General features: G+C 37.1%; 1 protein-coding gene across 1 annotated transcript in view; it reads left to right on the top strand.

The window, feature by feature from the left end:
- The window catches only part of LOC306847500 (zinc finger transcription factor Trps1-like), a 118104-nt gene that overhangs the window by 13587 nt on the left and 81070 nt on the right, over window positions 1-23447 (top strand). Inside the window, exons 2-3 of the mRNA XM_079381454.1 lie at window positions 7702-8561; window positions 12553-13637. Coding sequence (XP_079237580.1) covers window positions 7702-8561; window positions 12553-13637 — 1945 coding nt within the window. The remainder of the gene's footprint in view (window positions 1-7701; window positions 8562-12552; window positions 13638-23447) is intronic.

The raw sequence follows: 23447 nt of genomic DNA, 5'->3' as shown, positions 1-23447 counted from the left end.
GTAGAATCTGTTTCCTGATTTTTTTTTTTTTTGTTGGTGACTAGATGCTGCTTAAGAGGAACTGCAAGGATGAGATCATTGAAAAGAGATTATGGTTGCTATGGTAATAAATTTTCTTCATTTGTGTATGACACAGAAATGTGATGTTTTCACCACTGGACAGCAGCATTAGCAATATTGGAATTAAAGTTAACTGGGAGCGCAGCATATGGTGCCAAACCGGAAATGTGTTATTATACAGACGTTTCTTATAGAAAATACATAATTGGTTTATTGTGTTAAAGACCCTGTGAACTTTCAAAACCCTATGGGTTTAAGTCCATCTGTGTTAGCTCTGATGGCAAATAGTGTGTTCCTAAAAGCTGGCAAAATAGTCTTTTGCCACAATATACATTTTAAAATTTACACCCCCCCCCCCTCCCCCAAGAAAACTGACCAACAAATATTGCTGTCTCAACCTGAACTACAAAGATTTTTGTCCAATCAAATACCCCCCACTCCCTAATACACCTGCAGCTGACTAGCTGCAAGTCATGGTTCATGTCTGTGACATAACTAAAGCCTGCTGGCTATTTGATTATTTAAAAAAAAGAGACATTTCCCTTTGATATGTCCCACCCAAAATTCTTGTTTTATGTCAGTGATAGCTAAAACTAAAAACTAATTTTTATTCCTGTCTTTAGGGTGTTTTGTTTTAATTTCTGTTTTGCTTTGTTTTCATTTGTGTTTTGTTGCTTGTTTTGTTTTTTCTTTGCTTTGATGGGCTTTCTTTCTGTCTTTCTTTCTTTCTTTCTTTCTTTCTTTCTTTCACAAATATTATTATTATTATTTTTTAGAACATAATGCATATAATGCGTTTTGGTATTCAGTAAGAGCCCCGAGGCCTGTTGTAGTGATGCTGTGAAGACAGAGCGGCCCTGCTGTCTCTAGCTGCCTGTTGCATCCTCAAAGTCACTTATTCGCGGCTACTCTTTCTCTCAGTTTCTATGGAAATGTCTGCTTACTTGATTGACTGTTCCAGATTGCACAGGAGATTTCAGTGTTTTGCAAATGGACCAACAATAGCGGATGCAAATAAAGTAAATTGAATTTAATTAAAAAGGTTGATAGAATTTCTTCCAAATCTTACTATGCTTTTATCAGCTGCTGTCGGGTTTCCCTTAATCAGTATAATTGTAAATTTTAATTTCTTTACTCTTACTTTTAAGGAAAAAAAAAAAAAAACACAATTTTCTGATGTATGGTATAGAGAAACGTCCTGCATCTGAAGAAGAAAAATTGAGCCCTTAAATGAAATTGACTCAGTGTCACAGCTTGGTAGTTATCTTGCTTTAGAGGCAATTATTTCTTTGCCATGTTTTAGCTCAGGGTCAAATTAATGTGACACAGCCATACGGTTCATATGTGAAAGTTTGTGTATCACCCGATTTGGAGGGTGGATTATGGGTGATGTGGGGTGGGGGGGTCACTGACTCAGAGCCCAGTTCCTCCTCTTGACATTTTGCCTTAATGATAATTAATTGCACTGCTTCTATCTAGCATCTCACATATGTGTTTTCCATAGACCCTCCGCATGCTTGAAACTCTGCTCCACAGACAGTAATGTGATTTATTCCTAATGTTACAAACGAGATTAAACTCCTCTGCAAGATGGATCGGGGTCCTTCGAGTCCTTTCTCACCACAAAAGTCTGCGGTGGTGACATCATAAAGAATGGGAGGAATAATAAAGGAGACGGTACAAGGTGGGATTGTGGGATGGCTGGGGGAACACTTTTATGACGACTCGCTCTTAGACGTGACCGCACCCACATGGTATGCCTGACGGAGCTGAGTCGTGGCTAATTGCCATGTGTGCTGTTGAATATACCATTGTTAGAATGGAAAGCAGGGCCTGTTTAATTTTAAAGTGACGTACTTCTAGTTTTTTTTTATCCATGCCATTCTCCTTTTGTAGCCCCAAAAACTTGATTATTGGTAAATCCCAGAACATGCGAGTAAAATCAGATGGAAACACCGTTCTTTATTTGAGCTTGTTGAAGTTTAGCTCTGCCGTTGTTATGATTGTACCAATTACTCATTTAGAAATTAATTCCTCCACACTGTCTTCCAGCCATGACAGAAAGCAATTAGAGCGTATAGTTTCTCTCTCTTTTTTTTTTCCTGTCTATTGCTTCAATTTATGATGCCGGTAAATAAAAGATGCAAAATGAGTCTCATCATTTTAGATCTTGGGGAACTCAATATTCCGCCTGACTGATCAGCGACGTGTGTGCCCGCGCAACTGCTGTAGTATTTATATGAGGGAGCGTCAGCATGCGTGTGTGTGTATAGGGTTTGTTATTTAAGACTTCACTCAGATCCACCCCAGACGGATTGAAAGCACAGGCCTGAATTATGAGGGGCGGTTTGGGTAATGTATTTTTAATAAACTGACTTTCTGGGTGGAGAGCTTGGAGTGACCCAGGCTGCAGCGCTCCATGGGGTCCTCCAGCTGTGTGTGTGAATCTCCGCTCCCATGTGATCCTCCTGGGACCACGATGTAGAGAGGATTAGATCTGAACTCACAGTGAAAAATTAAGGGACACATATCTCATGGCTTGAGTAATTGACGGTTTGTTCAATTTAGTCAGGAATGGCTTGCTCGGAAATGAAAATTCGGTCATTATTTACATATGTTATTCCAAAACAGTATGAGTTTGTTTCTTTCTCAAAACACAGAGAAATTTTAAAGATTGTGCGGTTCGCTATTTTTCATGCATCTGAATAGGCAACGAATCTTTATAAATTCAAAAAGAATGCAAAATCCATAAATGTATCGTACTCCATATGATAGTTAGAAAAACAAACTGAAATTTAAAGTCGTTCATTTTTACCTTTGTGTACAAAGTTTCAAGATTAGAAAGCAGAAAAGTTTCAGCTAGAGCTCGTTGCATAATGCACAAGTTGCTTTCTTCTGTCAAACTCAAGTGAATGAAATAATATACATTGTTATATGTGTTTCTTAAAGAGTGTATCATTAGACTAATTTCCAATCTGAGGCTTGGGGCAGATTTTATCTCGATTTTCTTTTTAGTAGTGTTGAAATTAAATTAAGTTGGAATCAATACAGTTAGATTTGCAAAGTTCAATACATGTATCAGTTCAAACTGTGAATTCAATTCTGTGAATCAATTTAATGATGTCTGTCAACATGCAGTATAAATATTGTCCAAAACCTGAAAATAATAATGTATATATTGACCGGTCCTATTTAACAGTACAGAACATTTCTTATAGTTAAAGAAAGGATTTTATCATCTTCCTGGTGTGTGCTTGTGTTTGTATGTGTGTGGGTGTGTTTTTTAAGCAGACTCATTTAGCAGTAATCTCTTGCTATGCAACACCTCGACACACTGGAGACGCACTTAACCAAAGCAACTGTAATGAGCACACACGGTAAAGAAATGCGCAAAACACAGACATATGTAGAAATAACTTTTATATGTACTCCCGCCACCGCCAGGGTCTAACTTCAACCACCTGGACATTGTCTGGACTCCACAAATCTACTGCCTAGTGGGAACGACTTGGTGCCATAAGTTAAACCTACCACTAAAAATCTCATCAGCACTGACCAGACTGGGCCAGATTGCTGAGGAAATCCCCTGTATTTGTTGTTGTGTTTGAAACAAGATCTTCTAAATGAGTTTGACAATGAAGATGACATATTTGGAGTCACATTGCCTCTTCACAAATGAGGCTCTGTGTGTATGTGGCCGGCCCTTTTGATACTAGAGATGGGCCAACAGGAAGCCAGCCAGTGCTGACTTTTTCACAGGGAGCTTCCTGTGCGATGTTAGTGGAGTTTGTGTGGATGCAAACTCATGGCAAGTGGCCGTCACAGCATTAGTTTGCCACTCAGTTCGCTTTTCATCTGTAGTTCATTTTGGTTCATTGTGATGTCGTGAAACATCCATCAGATACGAATTATTTTGAGTTGAATTGTTAAGTGCCTGTAGTGCCTTTAAGTGCTTGCAGATGCTGGAAGTTTAATAAATGGGTAAAGTAAGTGACGTGATATTTTGTGTACAGATATGTACATCTGTATAATGTATACAGATATATTAATTTACAATAATATATTAATTTAATTAAATATATTATTTGTACACTGTAAAAAAACATAAAGTTGAGCCAACTTAAAATTTTAAGGTTTAAAATTTTAAACCAGCTTCAGCAGATTTTTGAGTTCTCTTTTTTTAACAGTATATATTATTCATATGTATATATATATGTTCGTTTATTTTATGCATGAAAATGTTTTTAATTTCTGAATTAATTTGATTGTTGATTTAATATTTCTCAGGGAAAAATATTTTAACTGGTTATTAATATTTTTTATTTTTTAATATATATTTTTAAAGTCTTTAAAATTTATGCAGTGTATTTTGATCTTGATGTCATAATAGGCCTAATTACCCAAAACTGAGTCAAAATATGGGTCTGTTTCGCCTTGGTCTGTGCATGATTAACTGTTTAAAAAAAACAAAAAGCTTTTTGCACACACATCACATGCAAATGACTAATTTTGTTCTTCAGCATGCAAAATTTGCATCAGATGGCATGCTAATTGAACTATCCTGATGTGTCACACTTGTCATTAGAGAGTTTTTCTTCACAGGAATGTTGCGTCGCAGCATTGTCAGTTTTGATCGTGTATACAATGTGTTGTTTTTTTTGTGTGTGTGATTTAAATCACACCGAGCTTTTCCAGCACCGTGTCACAATGGCAGTGATGAAATGCCTGTCGACAGGTAGATTTCTCTGATAAAAAAACAAATGTCAAAACATAATATAGTAGCTTTAAATCATGTGGCTGATAAAAGCAATTGACAGCATTTTGTTTATTCGTGTCTCTAAGACCCCCTGGAATTCTTCACTTAGTTAACACTCCCGGCCGTACACAGTGCCAGAATCGTCGGTTTGTAAGCTAGTTGTAGTAATGCCTGCTTATCAAAGCCCCATGATTGAGCTTTGACTTCTGTCATTAGATTGCATTAGCTGAAGTGTCATAGAGCGCTCGAGGGACAGCCCTGCTCCATCTTCTGCTCTGTATGCAGACATGCTGTCGATCCATTCACCCCCTCCTTACTTTTTTTAATTAAGAAAATTGATTGTCCTGTCCTTTTCAAAAAGCATATTATACTTTATTAAGTAAGTTCTTGAGTAGGCACAATAACAGAAGAGGAGCAGTTTAATATAGGAAAGGAAAAGGAGGTGGGGGTGGATAGTGAACTAGTGATTTGAATTGACTGGTACAGGAACGCAGCAAATGCCTGGGAGCTATAAAAGCAGATTATTCAGTTTCTGATGGCGGCCTGGAATGGTAATGTCTTAACGCTTCCCTTGCAAGTTTTAATGTAATTGTGCACCATATCAGGTATTAAAAACTTTTCTCGTCCTCCCACTCCATTCCTTTTTTTTTCTTTCTATGTTGGTTAAGATGTTCCTTAGTATTCGATCCTGATAGCTGGGCTGTACCTTTATTCTCAGATATTGAGACACAGTAAAAGGAAACTGTGAATTGGAAAGTGTGTCTATACAGTAAATCAATAGCTTTCTAAATAAGTTCTGTAGCCTAATGTGCTTTACAATTAATTTTAAATCAAGTTTATTTGATCCGCAGTTTATTAAACGGTAGCAGTGATCAAATCTTTTAGATATAAACTGACTTTAATTGTGAACTGAATTGACTGAATCGTTGAAAAGACCCGACTCAAAAGAAGAATTGCTCACAAATCTGTTATTTCAATGGCTTGTGGGCATGTTTACTCACCAGCTTTACACAAGAGTAATATCCAGCAGATGAAACCTTTTAAAGCACAGCTTAAATAAAAACATGTATATTCATGACGGATGTGAATTGCATATTTTATAATATAATATATTTTAATTCTGGTTCTGATTTTTCTCATTTAAGGATTATTTTAGTACTTTTTGAGGAAGAATATTTGGGTGTAAAGAGAGGTAATTTATATTACTTCCCTCATCAGTCAAATAATGAGATCATTTAAGATTTCAACATAACATAAGTATATCTAATATGAATTTTTAATGACATTTCATGGACTTATTATAGGTGGCAAAAAATAAATCCAACAATTGCCTTAAATATATTAAACAAAATACAAATACAAAATGTTAAAATGAATTTTGGTTAAATACAAAATATTTGTATATTTAAAATCATAAATTTATGTATTTATTTATTCAATTAATTCAGTATGTGGTGCTCTCTGTTCTCATGACTCATGCTAAAGCACTTTAGTATCATTATTATTATTATCATCCTCATCATCATCATCATTTTCATCATCTATATATCTATGACTTTTGGTAGCTTGGAAAACACAATCTAAGTTTTCCATGATATTGGGACCTGTTTGCAATGCATAAAAACACATGTACAAGATCACCGAATGAATAATATTACTGTGTGGAGTGGTAATTAGCATTTAGTTTATTTGTCATTCTCATCAACACGTTTCAGATCAGTTACCGTACTGTGGTCTGCATGTGGTGTTGTGTTATATCGTTGATTGTGTTTTTTGATATGTTAAAATAATGATGTGCAGTTTTGGATGTATTATGACAGATTAAGAATGTAGGCTTTCAAGAACCGGCATCAGCCATTAGTAACATATTTTCTACCGTCAGTCACACTCGCTACAGACACCACTGATACTTGAATAAATTTCTTCAAACGCAATCTCTTTTAGGGGGTAGTAATATGACACAGACAGGTGTGTTTCTCATCAAAATCAATTTTAAATGGATAGCACGCCCGCCGCAGTGTGTTTAGATGCTGTGAAGCCTCAGAAATCGCAGAGTGTGGATGGTGAGAGCGTTAGAGATGCTGTGAGTGATATGACAGGGTGTGGTTATATTTGTGATTAGATTTTCAAGGCTTTTATTAACTTAGCTCTGGTTAAGGTGTGGCCCCTCTGCAAAGCATGAATTGCTTTATTTAATATCCATTTGCATCACAGTCTAAATGAGGAAATTGCTCTTGACGGTCTGTCGAAATAAGACAGGCCCCTGTTTTGTTAAATCATGAGAAACTGTAATTGCCCTAAATTGAAACTGGCCAACACGCACACCATCTTGCAAATACAAAATGATGTTTAACTTAGCACTGTGCTAAACCGTTCATAGAAATTCACTTTTGATAGCAGGAGTTTGTGCCAAAGGAAAGTCTAGTTAATAGTGCGATTTGCCTGCGATGAACAAACACGCATGACCTCATTGAGTTCTGATGGAAATTCTTCGCTATGAGTCACTTTATAAATTCCACATTTTTTTCTCTCTCTCTCCCTATCATCTTTGATTTTGCTAACTGATTAAAATGTGTGTCCCTAAGCCACATCAGTGACATAAGTGCACAGATTTTATTCATTAAAACATCATCAACAAAGGCCGGTGCCGACATAGTCACCGATATTAGAACCTCATTGTTGTTTATGGATTGAGCTGGAACAGCAGAACCGTTTCTAGGGCATTCCGTCTCTGATTTTCAAAAATCAAAGAACAACTGAGAAGCTTTTATGGAGAGCAAAATAGGCGCCATTGGCTCCGAAATTGTTTTTAGCATGTGAGCAGTCGGAACCACACATTGAGCGAGTTACTTCTAACACTGCTCTTCTCTTTTTCTGGGTTCCAGAGATGGTGCGGAAAAAGAATCCCCCTTTGAGAAGCTTCGGCGGTGAAGAAGAGGAGGGCGAGGCGGTGGCAGCCGAGGCCACGGGCCCAGAGAGTGGGAGCGCGGGGAGCCAGGCCTCAGAGCCCGACCGGGCTGTGGGCGAAGAACAGGAGGAACCATCCTCCCCTGGCCCTATCAAACCAGACAGGCCTGACTTGCATTACTCCAGCCACAACCTGGCAACATCTTACTCCAGCCGTGAGGGCACCGATACCGAACCGCTGGACTCTACCGCCTCCCCAACGAACTCTGATCCAGGTGAGAGAGGAGACTGTGAGGACGACCGGAATGGTCTAAAACCCAGCACCCGGTCAGGCGGCGTCATCGTACAGGGCTGCACCAGTAATGGAGAGGAGAGGGACGCAACACACAGCCCGCTAACATTGCTGAGCTCTGACAGCCCTCGTGGTGTGGCTGTCGAAGGTTCTAAAGTTCCTCCTGTTACACTTCATCCACAGAGGCCCATTGGGGGAGCGGAGGACGCACCTAGCCCTCTGGGAGCTGAGACGGGAGCACCTCCACCCACCTCACCCAAACTACAAGACTTTAAGTGCAACATTTGTGGGTACGGTTATTACGGCAACGACCCCACAGACCTGATCAAACATTTTCGTAAGTACCATTTGGGCCTACACAACCGGACACGGCAGGACGCGGAGCTGGACAATAAGATTCTGGCACTACATAACATGGTGCAGTTCACAGCCCAAACACAGGCCAAAGACTCAGCGCGCCTCCTCGGCCAATCAGCCAAGAGCGGCTCTGCGGCGGAAACAGGGTCACCCAGATCCTCTGTACTTAACGGCACCTACGACGTACAGGTAATCACAAAGCAGATAAAAGGAGAAAAATGTTGTTTCTAGATACAGTATACATATCCATTCAATCCTATAATAAATAATAAAAATACAGTAACAATTCAATATGGGGACCAATTCTCACTATTATCGAGCTGCTTATTAGCATGCCTATTATTAATATATTGGCTGTTTATTAGTACACATATTCTGCATGACCATATTCTACATCCCTAATCCCATTACCCAACACCTAAACTTAACTATTAATATACAGCAATGTAAGAGTTTATTGAGGCAAAAGTCATAGTTAATGGGTTGTTAATAGTGAGAATTGGACCTTAAAATAAAGTGTGACCAAAAATACTAATAATTAGTAAAAAAAATACATTAAGAACAAAATAGTTACAAACATTATAATTTTTCTTTTCTTTTTCTTTTCTGAAAATATAAACTGAGCTACTGTTCAAAAGTTTGGGATTATATATTTGTTCTGTTTGGTAAGGTGAGTAAAAACATTTATAAAGTTTAAAAATGTTAATGTTTTAAATTTCAAATAAATGCTGTTCTTTTCAGCTTTCTGTTCTTAAAACAATCTTGAAAGCAAGCACAGTTTACACAGAAATATTAAGCAGCACAAATAAAAGAAATGCTTCTTGAGCATTAAATCAACATTAGAATGATTTCTGAAGGATCATGTAACACCGAAGAGTGGAGTAATGGATGCTAAAAATACAGCATTGTCATCACAGGAATAAATTACATTTTAAAACAAAAAATGTATTTATAAATGTTTAAATGTATTAAAATTATCCATATTTTAAAATATTAATGCTTTTTTTTATAAAGTAAATGTAGCCTTGGTGAGCATAAGAGACTTTTTCAATAACATTAAAAAGTCTTACCAGCCCCAAACTTTTAAATGGTAGTTTACATGTTCTGTGTGTATTTATGCATATTAGAGTTTTGCTTCCTTCCTCTCATCACCTGTATTGAAATCAAATGAATCTCCTGTCTGCTTTGCCTGTGAAATGCTATTTAATGATACATGGACTTGCGTCCTATGTAGAGTGTTCCAAATCAGTGACTTATGAGGGCCCGTTGCAGTTAAGATGCTGCCTATGTAGGAATCAAGATGGCCTTATAGTTTTGGAGCGGTGCTGTACTCAGACCCATGGGTCATTAAGGCTTAAAAATGATGCATGCACATGCAGCTGTGAAACTTAAAATTTATGTCACAGAAGTAAAACCACTAGACGGAGGGTAAGTGTACATGATGCATGCAAAGTCATGCACACGAAAAAACTCACACACAGATGAACATTGGCTGCATTAAGTTCAAAATTTTGACTAGCCCTCATAGAGTCTGTATTTGTTCATGCATGTGTTATAAAGTAACGTCATGAATAAGCAATCAAGCTGATTCATTCAAATTGAAATACAAGCATCATTTGTCAAATCACCTTGGTGATTTCTGATTTATAAAAACAAACAAACAAAAAATGTGAAGGAGATTAGTCTGGATCATTCTGGCAAACTGTATTTGGCTTTGTTCGGTGACTTTTGGCTGATTTATCATAGCACTAGCCTCAGTGTATCATGTTTAAATGGACCATTATGAACAGTTGCCTGCTTTGCACATGTGCATGTACTCAATCAAGAAAGCACACAGCGCAGCTTAGAGTACCTGATGTTTTTTTCTTCTAATAACACTGGCCACAATCTTTTTCAATTCAACATCAGCCTGTCTACAAATTGTCGTAATACCGTATAAATTCTTAGGGAAAAAGTTTGAATAATGAGTCTATTCAGAATTCGTTCCTAGTGGAATTTTCCATGCAGTAATATCGACGACTGCAATTTCTCATTTTCCCAATGAAAAAAGGGGGGAAAAAGAGCGTAGGGAAGCTGGTGAGGGGAGCCAGTGAAAACACAGGAGTCGATTTATTTTAAACGATGGGTAATGAACAGATGTCATAGTCATTTATCTGCCTAACTTTCAGCACGGTTTCACTCTTCACTTCAACAATGTCATGTTTACCATTTAAGAGACATATTTAAGTTCAGTTTCTGCAAAATGAGCCAAGTTTGGAAGCGTTTAGCTTTAGTCAGTTTACCAACCAGATGTAATGATTTTAATTATTGCTAAATCACTGATGTACCTGTGCTCACTTGTTTCTTTGTTTAGTAATAAGAATATTCAAAATATAATATTTTTTAAATGATTTTGATAATATAACATACATTTTATTTATTATACATTTAGTATTTATATAGTATTATAGTTATTATACATTTAATATTATGGAATAATTATTTATTAATATTTATATTAGTAATTTTATTTCAGTACAAGTGTCAAGAGGAATGATACATAGTGAGTTTTTAGCTATTTTGACACTTTTTTTGTAATATTTAAATTTTTTACATTACATTTTATTATGATTAATATTATTATATAATTGACTTGATTTACTATAACTTAATGTTTAATGATTACCAATAAATAACTATACTTAATTTGATGCACATCGCATTTATTTTGCCAAGTCACCTCAAGCCTCTTTCACACAGCCATTATGGAAAATACACGGAAAATGTGTATTTGTCCCGGGATCGTCTGATTTTCACACTGCCAATGATTTTCCGGAATCTGTGTTTGCATTCACGCACATCCCGTAAAGATCCCGTAAAGACACGTGACATTTCATGTGACGTGTATAATGCGCCACGTACCTTTTCACTAAACTGGTGAACGATTTCAGCTTCAGTGCGGATAGTGAAGAACTCCCTGATCTCTGCTTCATTCCAGTTTATACATTTTTCGTCGTGAACATTGATCTGCCTTCAAAACACCCAGAAAAAGAGTCACATGATAACGCGCGTCATCGGCCTTTACGGCATTGGTCCTGGCTTTTGTTCACACAGAGCTCGTTCCGGGACTGAACCCGGCAACGTTACTAGGTCCCCAACCCGGAATTAATCTCGGGGCGTGTTTGCGTTCACACAGAAGGCACTCCGACAATTTTCTGGGACCAATGTGCAGTGTAAAAGGGGTTTTAGATTTGATGCTCAGTTGTTATGAATGTTTGTTTTTATCTTGCTTGCTTTCTTTTAACCATAACATAAAAAAATAAATAAAAAAAAGGTTTATGTAGTCTGTGTCACAAGTGCTCTTTTAAATGCAATTCCTCAGACAGGTGATACAGAGCGACCAGCTGGGACTTCAGTTTAGTCCACTTTGTATCTGTAATATGCTTGTGTAAGAATTATAATCAAGCACATATTACACTAAGCAGTGGGTGTTTATTTAATCATTGCTTCAACATACAGCTCAGGGGCTGCTCAGGGGATAGGGCCTGTCTGTGCTGTGACATTCCTTGAGTGTTTTGTCTGGAGCATGACGTTGAATTCCCCACAGTGCATATGAAGCTCAAGACCTCCCACTCACACTCTCTTTTGGCTCTGTAACTTCCAGCTAAATATTCCATATGCTTTCTATAAGCCAGACATCTATTGCATTGTAAACCAATCTGCATGTCAGTATTTTAATATACATGCCATTAAGAAATACTATGTTAGTTATGTTTGTTAGTCATTTTTTCTTTTCTTTCTTTTTAAATCCAGAATTTAATTTCAAAGTATAAGAACTAAAGTTACACCTGGATAATAACAATCAGAAAAGATCCATTTTGTCTCTGCATGCATGGTTGCTTTACTCTTTGACTCTTCTACAGGTTTCACATGTTCCCCATCTGCTCACAGAAGGATTTTCGAATTCTCAGTGCTGAGAAGTAATAAGAACATAAAATGTGATTTGCCTTTGTGTGGTGATAACTGCTGCCTCGTCTTCGAGATTGGGAGGGTTATTGAAAGTCTGTTGTCTGTGTTATTATATCAGACTTCCATTAATCTGTAATTCTCTGTAACTCACGGATGATTGTTCTTTCCCTTTATCTCATTTTCTTTCTTTGTCATCCATTCTTCCCCCCTCTTGACTTCCCTACTTTCGCAGGTAACGTTAGCCGGCACCTTCATCGGAATCGGGAGGAAGACGCAGGACTGTCAGGGCAACACCAAGTACTTCCGCTGCAAGTTCTGCAACTTCACCTACATGGGAAGCTCTTCTGTAGATCTAGAACAGCATTTCCTGGCCACCCACCCCAACAAGATGAAGAGTCCACCTCCATTCAACACCACCCTCGAGGAGAAGTCCTCAACTGAACGGAAGGGAAACTGCGTATCGCGCATTGGGGCAGATGAGCAAGGGAAGTGGGCCGATCGGGTGGCGGTGCGGGCCGAAGATGACTCTGTGGCTGGGTACTCCGTACCAATCAGGGCATCAGACTCCCCAAGCCGCACTGGAGGTGACACCCCTGCCTCATATTACTGGTGCAAGTATTGCAGTTTTAGTTGTGAAGCTACCAGTGCTTCTAGGCTTCTGGAGCACTATGAGAAGAGACACAGCCAGGCGGCCATCAGGGAGGGAAGTCCAGTGGAAAGGGACAGAAAGGCATGTGATGGAGGCTCCAACTTACAGAAAAAGGAGAAGACTGGAGCAGCGGGCGACCAAGAAACAGTAGTAACCAGTTACAATTGCCAGTTCTGCGACTTCCGTTACTCTATGACTCACGGGCCGGAAGTCATCGTCGTGGCTCCGCTTTTGCATCACTACCAACGGGCTCACAGCATTCACAAGTGCACAATCAAACATTGCCCCTTCTGTCCCCGTGGGCTCTGCACTCCTGAGAAGCACCTGGGGGATATTTCCTATCCCTTTGCTTGCTGTAAGAGCTCCTGCTCGCACTGTGCTCTTCTTCTGCTGGAGCTAACAGCCGGAGGGACCACTACCCCATCCCCGCCAGCTCCCCGAGCGTCCGTCACCCATCAGTGTGACCAGTGCCCGTTCACCTCGACTGATATTGACTTGCTTCTCTTGCACTATGACAGCACCCACACCTCGCACACCGTACTGGAAGTCAAACCAGAGGAGGAGGGATCAGGGGATGCAGGGCCAGGGCGGGATCATCCTGGAGAGTACACCTGCACTAAGTGCCATTTCTTCACTGAAGTGGAGGAGGAAATCTTTCGTCACTACAGGTAAAATCGCATATCAAATCACCTATTGTTTTGAGCATCTTTACTGGATTTATTGCTAACATTTTTAAAACTATATGTAATATGTGACTCATCCTGCATCGTTTGTGCTACAAACATGAATGATACCTCAAATTATGTGGCTTGTTGAGGAGAGGTAGACTTCAATTTATGGAGGGACCTGAACCATATCTAGAGGTCTTAAGGGTGGGGTGTGTATTTATTTAAACAAAATGAAGTTATTATTTTGAATTGGATTAACTCGTACTTTAACTTAAACAATATTGAACCTTTTGAGAAATTGTTTTTAGCTTTCAATTATTTAATATTTTGATATTTTAGTTACATTTAATATACTGTAGCAAATGACCATTGAACTGTTAAAAAGTTTTTCTTTAGCACCTTTGCTTTCACGCTTATACAATCCAATTAATTTTTGTGTAAATTTAAATAAATATTATAAAGGTCCAGTATTTGTTTACTTACTTATTTCAGCTAATTTATCATTTTTTTATTTAATTTGATTTAAAATAAAAATTAATAGAAACTACATAGAAACATAAACTACTAACAATAACAAAAAAATTAATAAAAACTTTCAAATGAAAAACATAAAAATAAAACCTGATTCAAAATATTAATTAAAAGTATAATATTATCTCAATGACACTAAAATGACATTGATGTTATATATATTTATATTTTAATATTTTATTATTGTAGCAAAAGGCATAGCATTGGACAGTGAAAGCAGCTGTTGATTATAGCTAGCAAGCTTGTGTTACACATTTGTTTCTGTGTTGGCGGTTTTGCTTTCATACTGATAGGTAACAGGTTTTCCTTTTTTTTCTCCTTTTTTTGCACTTTACTTGAAGTCGAGCAACACAGCTGAATAAACTGAAAATGCTAAACGTCAGGGAGTAAAGTTTCCTACAGCAGTCCCTCATTGGTTTTGATTTAGCTTGTCTTGAGGCCAGGTGCGCATGTAAATGTGTGCACTTTAGTGTTTGTTTGCATCTGTGTGTGTGCTCGTGCAGATGTCCGTTAAGTGTGTACATGTAGGAAGCTATTATACCTTTCCATATTCTTTCTTTCACCAGCTGTGTACAATGTACGGCGTGGATGAGTATGGCTCTGCTTTACCTTCACATAAGATCTCAATTACTCTCCATTTTCTGCCAGAGTTTACAGGCATGTCTACATGTGCTGGTTTGAATTTATTGATAAAAATGAGTTTACTGCACCACTGAAATCCATATGTCCGCTTGAGTTTGGCACAGTAGAAAGAGAACAGAAAGGCACTTTGCTAAATCTAATATAAGTGTTGTGTAAATACACCAAACCACCTCAATGCCACATATGTTTGATATTATAGTATATTGTGCCATATTATGTGCAAGAACCTCTTCTGAGCAATTTTACTACTGATGTTTACATGGCAAAATGAACCCAATAACAAAACTTTAATACAAATTGGCAGCATCTTGCATGTACAATAGATTTTGCATTTATGTGTATTTAAATTTTATAAAAGCATTTTATACTTAATAAAATTCACTGACACATTCTACCAATTCCATTTAAAGTGGTCATATGACGTTGCTAAAAAGAACATTTATTTAGTGTATTTGGTGAAATGCAATGTGTTAATGTGGTTTAAAACACATTATTTTCCATATACTATACATTATTGTCACCCCTCTATGCCCCGCCTTTCTGAAACGCGTAGATTTTACAAAGCTCATCGTTCTGAGAATCGAGGCGTGCTCCGATTGGCCAGCTATCCAGTGCGTTGTGATTGGCCGAATACCTCAAGCGTGAGACGGAAATGTTACGCCCCTTACCGTATTGTGATGTTGGCGAGACGACACAAAAACAATAAAACCCATTATAAACGATTATAAATGTTGCATCAAGTGGGGACATAATTACTGATTATAATGACTTATACTGTCTTTTTACGCGTCGTGTTGCATCGCGCCACGTAAACATTACCATGTCTGCATTTGTAATCGGAGAAACGACAAACAACAAGCACTACTCCAGGGCTTGACATTAAGCATTCTCATGTGGTTGTCCTTCGGACAAGTACATTTGTCATTTACCTGTCCGAGTATAAAAGTTACTTGCCCGGAGAGAATTATTATTTTTTATTGTTTTTTAGTTATAAATATAATTATTTATTGTAGTTATACAAAACACATTTAGTTTATTTAGTTAGATTTTCTTTTAAAATAAAATAATGAAATAAATAGTGTGATAATAATGTTATATTTTAAAATAAAAAGGGAGTATTAATTACAAATACAATTATTTTATATTAAACTTAAAAATAAAATGCTAATATTTACTTTTGTATATATGATTTTTCAAACTTAATTTTTTTTTTTTAAATTGGGGTTTAAATATTTAATCAGTCAATTAGTTTAATAAGACATTTGGGCTGTTACCATACAAATTAAATCAGTATCAACAAAATTAATCTTTGCAATGCAGAGGAAACACAGAAACTGCATCTGAAGTGGAATAGATATATTTAACCACTGTTAATGCAGCTCTGAGGGACATTAAATGCTTTAATCTGCCGTTACAAATGAATAAATAATGTTTTGATTTATAAAACGTTGAATACTGATTTTTGAAATTATTTAAAAAAATAAAAAAATACTGTAAATGTGAAATTAAAACCACCAGTAGATGGAATCAAGTCACTGTTAATAAGTGATTCATTGTGATTGAACCGAATCATTTAAATGATTGATTCATTCAGGAACGAAACACCGTCATGTTGCTCAGAGACGCAAAACAGTGCTGTGGCTGTGTTTGGAATTATTTTTGTTGGTGAAACAGAGCAAAAACAAGAAATATGGTGTCTAAAATGTAAGTCTCTTAATATTAACTTCTTGTTTATTGAACTGTTATAAAATCACATTTGTAATCATGATGGTTTTTGGAGCAAAAAAAAAAAACTGCGCTCGATCTTCGTGTGATAGTTTAACTATTCAAAATTATATAAATATATAAATTTTCTGCCACCATATCTTGAATTTTCTGATCATTCTTCATGCATTTTAATACTGAATCATGCAGTGAAAGAACGCACTCGCACGAGCTAGTCTAACATAGACTTCTTTACGTAAAGTATGCGTGCACTCTGTAGGTGTGTTTTGTTTGATTCTTGCAATATACTCGTTAAAACAACAATTACGAAATTATCGCAAACAATATATATCGCACACCCCTATAACAAAGGCTATATCATAAATAAAGGCAGTTATTATTGTTTTTGATATTGACTTTTTCAAGTTAATTGTCCGATTGGGCAAGTAAATTTCTCTTTCACTTGCCCGTCCAAAACATTCACTTGACAAGCGTTAATGTCGAGCCCTGTACTCTACACCACTCAAAACTCACGTTTTAATAGTCAGTAGCAGAAACGTACTTACAGGCTGTGAGTCAGAAGCGTCAGACTGTCCTTGCAAAGTTGGAATTGCCCCGCTTTATAGAAACAGCCTTTGTGCAAGCCAGCATTGTAGGTTAACATTACTCTTCCAGGATCAGAAAATAGTCCTCCGTAAAATGCGCTGCACAGTGCACACACTCTAATATTTGGGTTGAACTGTTCTGGAACAGTATTGTAAATACTTAACCACTGATTTCTAGTTGTGTCCTCTTTTGGAAGCCCAAACAAAGTACTTTCGCTTTCACAATGAAACACAGCATCTCCAGGACATGGCGCCGGCGGCAGCAACAAGACTACAGCAAGAATAAAAGTTCAACCCCCTTTCTTTGCGTATACGTTTGGGCGGGGTTATGAAAATTTTCACACACCATGACGTAGACATGTGGGGGCGTGTTTGCATGAGCTGTTTTAGGGGGGCGTGGCAGAGTCTTAACTTTTATAAAGAATATCTCTTTGGTTTTGAGACTTTTGTCTTTGCAACTTCAGGGATCTTATCTATGCACAAACAGCTTGTAACACTCCAAAGAGAAAGGAAAACTTGAAATCGCATCATATGACCTCTTTAATGATTACGGTTCCTAAATTATGATGAAACCCCTCAAATTTCATATCATTGAGATTACAGATGTAATATTATGAGAGTAAATTCATAGAGAATGTAACATCAATGTGATGGAGAACAGTAAACTGAATCACATCTGTCTGAATTTTTCTTTCCAATAAATTTAATTTCTTACATGTTCTCATAAAATTATGACTGTATTCTCAATTTTGTTTAATTTTAATGTGACATTAAAATGCTGCCATGCTAGATTTAATCAAAGACTATAGAATACCCAAGATATGTCACTCGTATAGTTTTGGCTCTATCGAACGCTCTGAGCCAAAGAGCTAACCGGTAAAGCTAGCGCGTCACTGCAGCTACCGTTAGAAGACACGGTTGCTATAGAAACAGTCAGCGTACTTAGATGTGCGCTTAGGACTGCGCATGCTTTTTATATAACGCTATTTGAGCTAAAGAAACAACAATAATGATACAGTTGTTGTCAGATTTCTTTTAGTGATTTCGAATATGAAATTTAATCATAAGCTTGGTGAACAGTTTTGGAGAATTTGATGTTTCCCCATTCAAAGAGATGAGAGCTGCACTTGCATGCCCGAGAAGCGTTTCAAAGATGGCCACCGAGTGACATGACTTGTCTTGATACTTTGATTTAATTTAATGATTCTATTTTATTAACAATGATCGGAAATTCTTATTGCATTCATTACTCTGAGCAACCTGTTGCAAATGATCAGATCATTTTAGATTTCAGTAAAAACATTAGAAATCAATAGTAAAAAATAAGTCTTTTTTTTCTAACCAACCTTGTGATTTAGTTGGTTAGTGAGTAATTTGTTGTGCGTCATATCTTAGAAAAAAAAAACCTTTTATTGCAAAAGTGAAAGTGTACACACACACACACACACACACACACACACACACACAAGTATACATCGTTTTTTTCATACAAGTATTGTATATTTTATTATTTTTTCCATCCACATCTGTTAAAGAATTCAGGTATTCTAGAAGTCAATGGAGCCGAATGTAATGGAAAATCAATTTGTTTAAATATTTTATAATTATTTTTAAAGAAACCTGTTTTAAATAAGAATCAATTTCCAACCCATTCATAATTCAGTCTACATGCATAAAATAACACGCATACATAGTCATAGTTAAGATGTCACACATAACTGCATGACAGACACAGTTTTTCTGCTATTTAAACTTTTTCAGTAATTGCACAGGTTCACGTGTTGTTAAATGATCAAGCATCTAATCTGACTTGTCAAAGATCTTGGCGAAGGAATCATTTGTCAAGTTGGCGCTCTTGTCAGGAAACACTGAATTTTCAGGCCTCATACACCCACCTGTCCCCTAGGGAACATGTGGTGAAGGTTTTTGTGCGTTTGAGCCTTGAGTGATGTCCATCATGATCCAGCTGCCCGGGGCTGGTTGTTTCAGGTGGACGTGAAGCAGAGTGTTTTCAGCCTGTGCATGCACCCTTTCTGAATAAGGCGCTGTTTGTATTCAGAGCCCACAGCCTGGAACCTGGCGAGGAGAGAGCCGAAATCAGACCTGTATGGCCTCCCTGGAGAGCTCCTGCTTCGCAGCTCAGACCGTACAGAGTGTGTGTGTGATCGAGAATGTGCATGTCATATTTTTAAAACTACTTTTCCCTCTTATTTTTTTTCTCACCAGGCTTACGGGCAGCATGAGAATATTGTGTACACTTGAAGTACACTGGATCTAAATGTGTGGGCTACTGCATGCATGTTTTCAGCATTGTGTCTTCTATGTTATTGTATGAACATCTGTGTCATGGTGTCCAGTTTCATTGTGTGGAATTGTTCGGTGACCTCTGTGTGTGCGTGCGAACGATTGTGTGGTCTGAGGAATCACTGATACATAATATTTCCAGTATGCGTATGCGTCTCTCCTGAATACCTCGCTATAGTGTACATTTATGAGCAGAATCCTGCCCTCTAGTCTCCAAACAGCAACCCACCCACCACGAACGTGAACCTGATATTGATGCCATAGTCTCCCACACCTCGTGCCCACCCGATCCAGTGCACACTCCATATATCATGCTGCCCTACAGTTCGGGAAAGGAAGACCTTTTACGTGCAGAAGCTGAAATGGCAAGAATTTTGTATTGGATTTTGGACATGCTGGTTTCAGAGTTTGTCAACTCATTGTGGGAGTCACTTAGAAAGGTGAACTGTGTAATGTCTGCACATCTTTAGATGCATTGCTTTGATAAATAGTTCCACCACAAACTTACATTTTTATTGATTGACTCTGCAAGTGGTGACAAAGTTACACACTTCACCTTTACAAAATTAGCCATCAGATGTAGTGATATGCTGAAGTGAATTTTTGCCAAAAACTTTAAATTTGGGTAATTAAACTTGGTTTGCTGTTTAGGTTAGCATGTCATAGTACAGTCTAAAATCAATAATTCAGCCAAGCAAATTTTACATATTGCCACTCTATTGCCACATCATTTTTGGTCACATCGAAGTGCGTTCATACTGCTGACATGTTCACATGTTGTAGCTTTTTTACAAGGCATAGATGTTGAAACAGTCAAATTGTGCCATCTGTGAAACTCTAATTAGACTGAAACCAAAAAGTATATATTTTTTCCTGCTATTTCAGCATAATATCCATTTTGAGTGTGGAAGGAGACTGATAAATTTGAAATCCTACAGAAATGCAGTCATAATCCACATTGAAATCAATAGATTAGCTGCGCAAATTTGAGTGTGCAAGCGCATTTGTTTATTTCTAAGGAGCAACAGTTCTCTGAATGAGTCTTCATGTTTATCTCTTTTTTTTTTTTTTTTTTTTTTTTTTGTAATGAGGGCTCCTTGTTTCCTTTTTGAGACCGAATAAGCCGATGAGCTCGCACTTTAACCCCCCTGCTGTGATTTTGCTCCAACCAGTTTTTCTTTCACTCGGTCAGGTAAGCGCCAGGCCGCGCTGTACCTATTTTTTTTTTCATTTCCTGTGTAATGTCATGGGGACGGTGTCACTAACGCCTCTGCTCTGCTCTGCTCCGTGTCCTGTAAAATGGTAGTATTGAGTGGGTGCATAGCTAAAGGGCGTCATTTTCACAAGTGCAAATTACTGACACTCAGTACCGTTATTGACATCGATATAGGTTCTCATCCATTTTTTCATGTTTTCAAGTATTTCCCCATTAAATCAATGATGTTGTTTTGATGCTTTGCAAAATTAAACTGGAAAAAACAGTTAATCTATAACCTGTGTTTGCAATTAAATTGAAAGCATTGAGGAAATTATAGTGTACTTATATAGTGTATACATACAATTTTGAATGATTACATGATTTTTGCTGGCCGTGCAGGTGAATGCTGACCCCTTATCCTGTGATTACTGCTCTGCTTCAGTCCGAGAGGGGTGAAAGACAAATTCCTTGCTACTGTTTCTTTTGACCCAGTCAAATAAAGTAGCCTGCTTTTTAGAGTTTGGAATAAGGGAAAAAGTCAGCAAGAAAAGGCCATGTCTAGGTTGATTTAAATCCTTTGAAGTCTTCTCACCATCGCCATGAAGTTGTCACCATCTCTGAAATGCCAGTCTGATGTTGATGAGTTGGGTTACAGGCTCTGTCACTTTCCTTTATGCTTGTAAAGGATTTGTTTTTTTGTTTTAACAACAAATGATTCCTCAGATGGTTGCCTTTTTGAACGATCCATTGTATTAATAATGTTGCTCATTAGTTATGGTAGCAAGCTGTCAGAACTATTAACACACCTCCCTGTGTGACATAATCGTGCAAAGACGAATGACGCAAGACTGACATTTCCCACAAAATGTGCTTAAATTTTAAATATATTTTTTAAGCTTGCCGTTGTAAATCTGGGTAAAGCGAGATCATTTGAACTTTTTTTTTTTCATTTTTAATATAATGTTATATATGTTTAATATATATATATTCCACTGTTCATCTTTAATTTTTTTTTTATGGTCTTTGGTTCTGTTGACAACTTTTGAACGTCAGCTTGAATGTATTCATCTACTCTGATAGTATGTCCTGCACCACTGCTGTTTTTCAGAAGTTCTACATGTACCTCATTATCAGGCAGATGCAGCTGGGATTAACACTTTATTTTGTTAATGGCCTTAATGTGTTTTTCTTAACATCACAGGAAATGTGACAACCTGCCAGCGTTTTAATTAAAACTCATTTTGAGGAAACTGTCATAATTACTGTAGTAATGCGCTGTACTTGTGATTGACATTAACAGATGTTTACAGAAATCAGGTATACTTACTTAATTATTTACTTAGTGTTTAAATGAACTTCAATGAGAGTATTATGCTACATTCATTGTGGTTATACAAGGCGAATTGTTTTTGTGACATTTACTTTTTTTGTATCTTAAAATTAAAGTAGAAATATTTTCAATATTAGTAAAAAAATACATTTTAATATGCAATGTATTATGTTATTACATTTACATTTAGTCATTTGGCAGACGCTTTTATCCAAAGCGACTTAAAATTGGGGAATACAAAAAGCGATTCATCTTGAAGAGGCAATCAGACAGAGACATTATTAATATGGCAAAAGTTTAATTTTTTAGCATCTAATTTTTAAAAGTCTTTGTCACATTCACAACTATTTCTACTATGCTGATTTTGGAAGAAACATTTCTTATCAAGTTAATAATTTTGTAAACTGCTTAATATTTTTGTGGTAACCATGATAAAAAAATTTTCGGGATACTTTGATGAATAGAAGGTTAATAAGATTAGCATTTATTTGTCTCAAATGTTACTGGCACACATACTGTATATATGATGTTGCGATCTAATGAAGTTGTACCATTAAAGCATTTACTAGATAGATAGATAGATAGGTAGATAGGTAGATAATTTGCATAATAATGGCAAAAAACAATGGTTTTTTTTTCTTTCTGAAAATATAACATTTTCAGCAAATAATGGTACTGTCAATGTAAGATATAAACTTGTGCTATTAAGTTCATGAAGGCATTGCATGTTAGAAGAATAAAGTTTCACATCAGCTTCACCATTTGAAAACTTCATTGTTAACAGAAGTCATGCCAGAAAACAATCAGTTCTAGGTTACGGGGTTTGACAAACGTATTTATGCTCCATGTCAGTGACCAAAGAATACGATTTGTTTTGGAAGCAGCCCATGCTTTGTTGGAAAACAGTTGAGTCTTGGTTGGTGGTGGTGGTGGGGGGAGAGCTAGTTTTGTCTGGGACTGATTAATGATAACTGAATGTATCTGTGTGTCTGTTGCTTACGGTAACTGGTCCTCATAAAACAACTTCACAGAAGTTTATATGGTCTTCAGATGTTCATTTATTTCTAGATGTGTAGATGTTTTTCTTTAAATTAATTTGACCTAAATATAGCAAATGAAATGTGCAGTTATGTTATTTTTTGGACTTGACAAAGTCATATTTGTGTTTGAGTATCTAAGTTTTTTTTTTTTCTGAGATTTTGTTGTCTGTAATCAGGGGTACATGCAACGGATCGTACGCTTTCTCACACCTCACCGGTCGCTGGAATGCACCAATGTTTGATCTGCCCCTGCCTTCGTGTACCTAAGAAGAACAAATTACAGAACTGCATGCTGGGAAAGTCAGCCAGCAGCAATGATGAAAAGCACTTTTCCACTCTGTCCCTCGTTTGGTGCCTAGAGGGGCAAAGATGGCATCTAGCTGTTTTGCTCTCTTTCTTCTCATCCTGCTTTTTATCCATCCTGGTTCGATACTGTGTCAGATCGTGAGAGGCTGT

Source organism: Barbus barbus, assembly GCF_936440315.1.
Source record: "Barbus barbus genome assembly, chromosome: 27".
NCBI lineage: Eukaryota > Metazoa > Chordata > Actinopteri > Cypriniformes > Cyprinidae > Barbus > Barbus barbus.
This window is presented reverse-complemented; position numbering and strand designations above follow the sequence as displayed.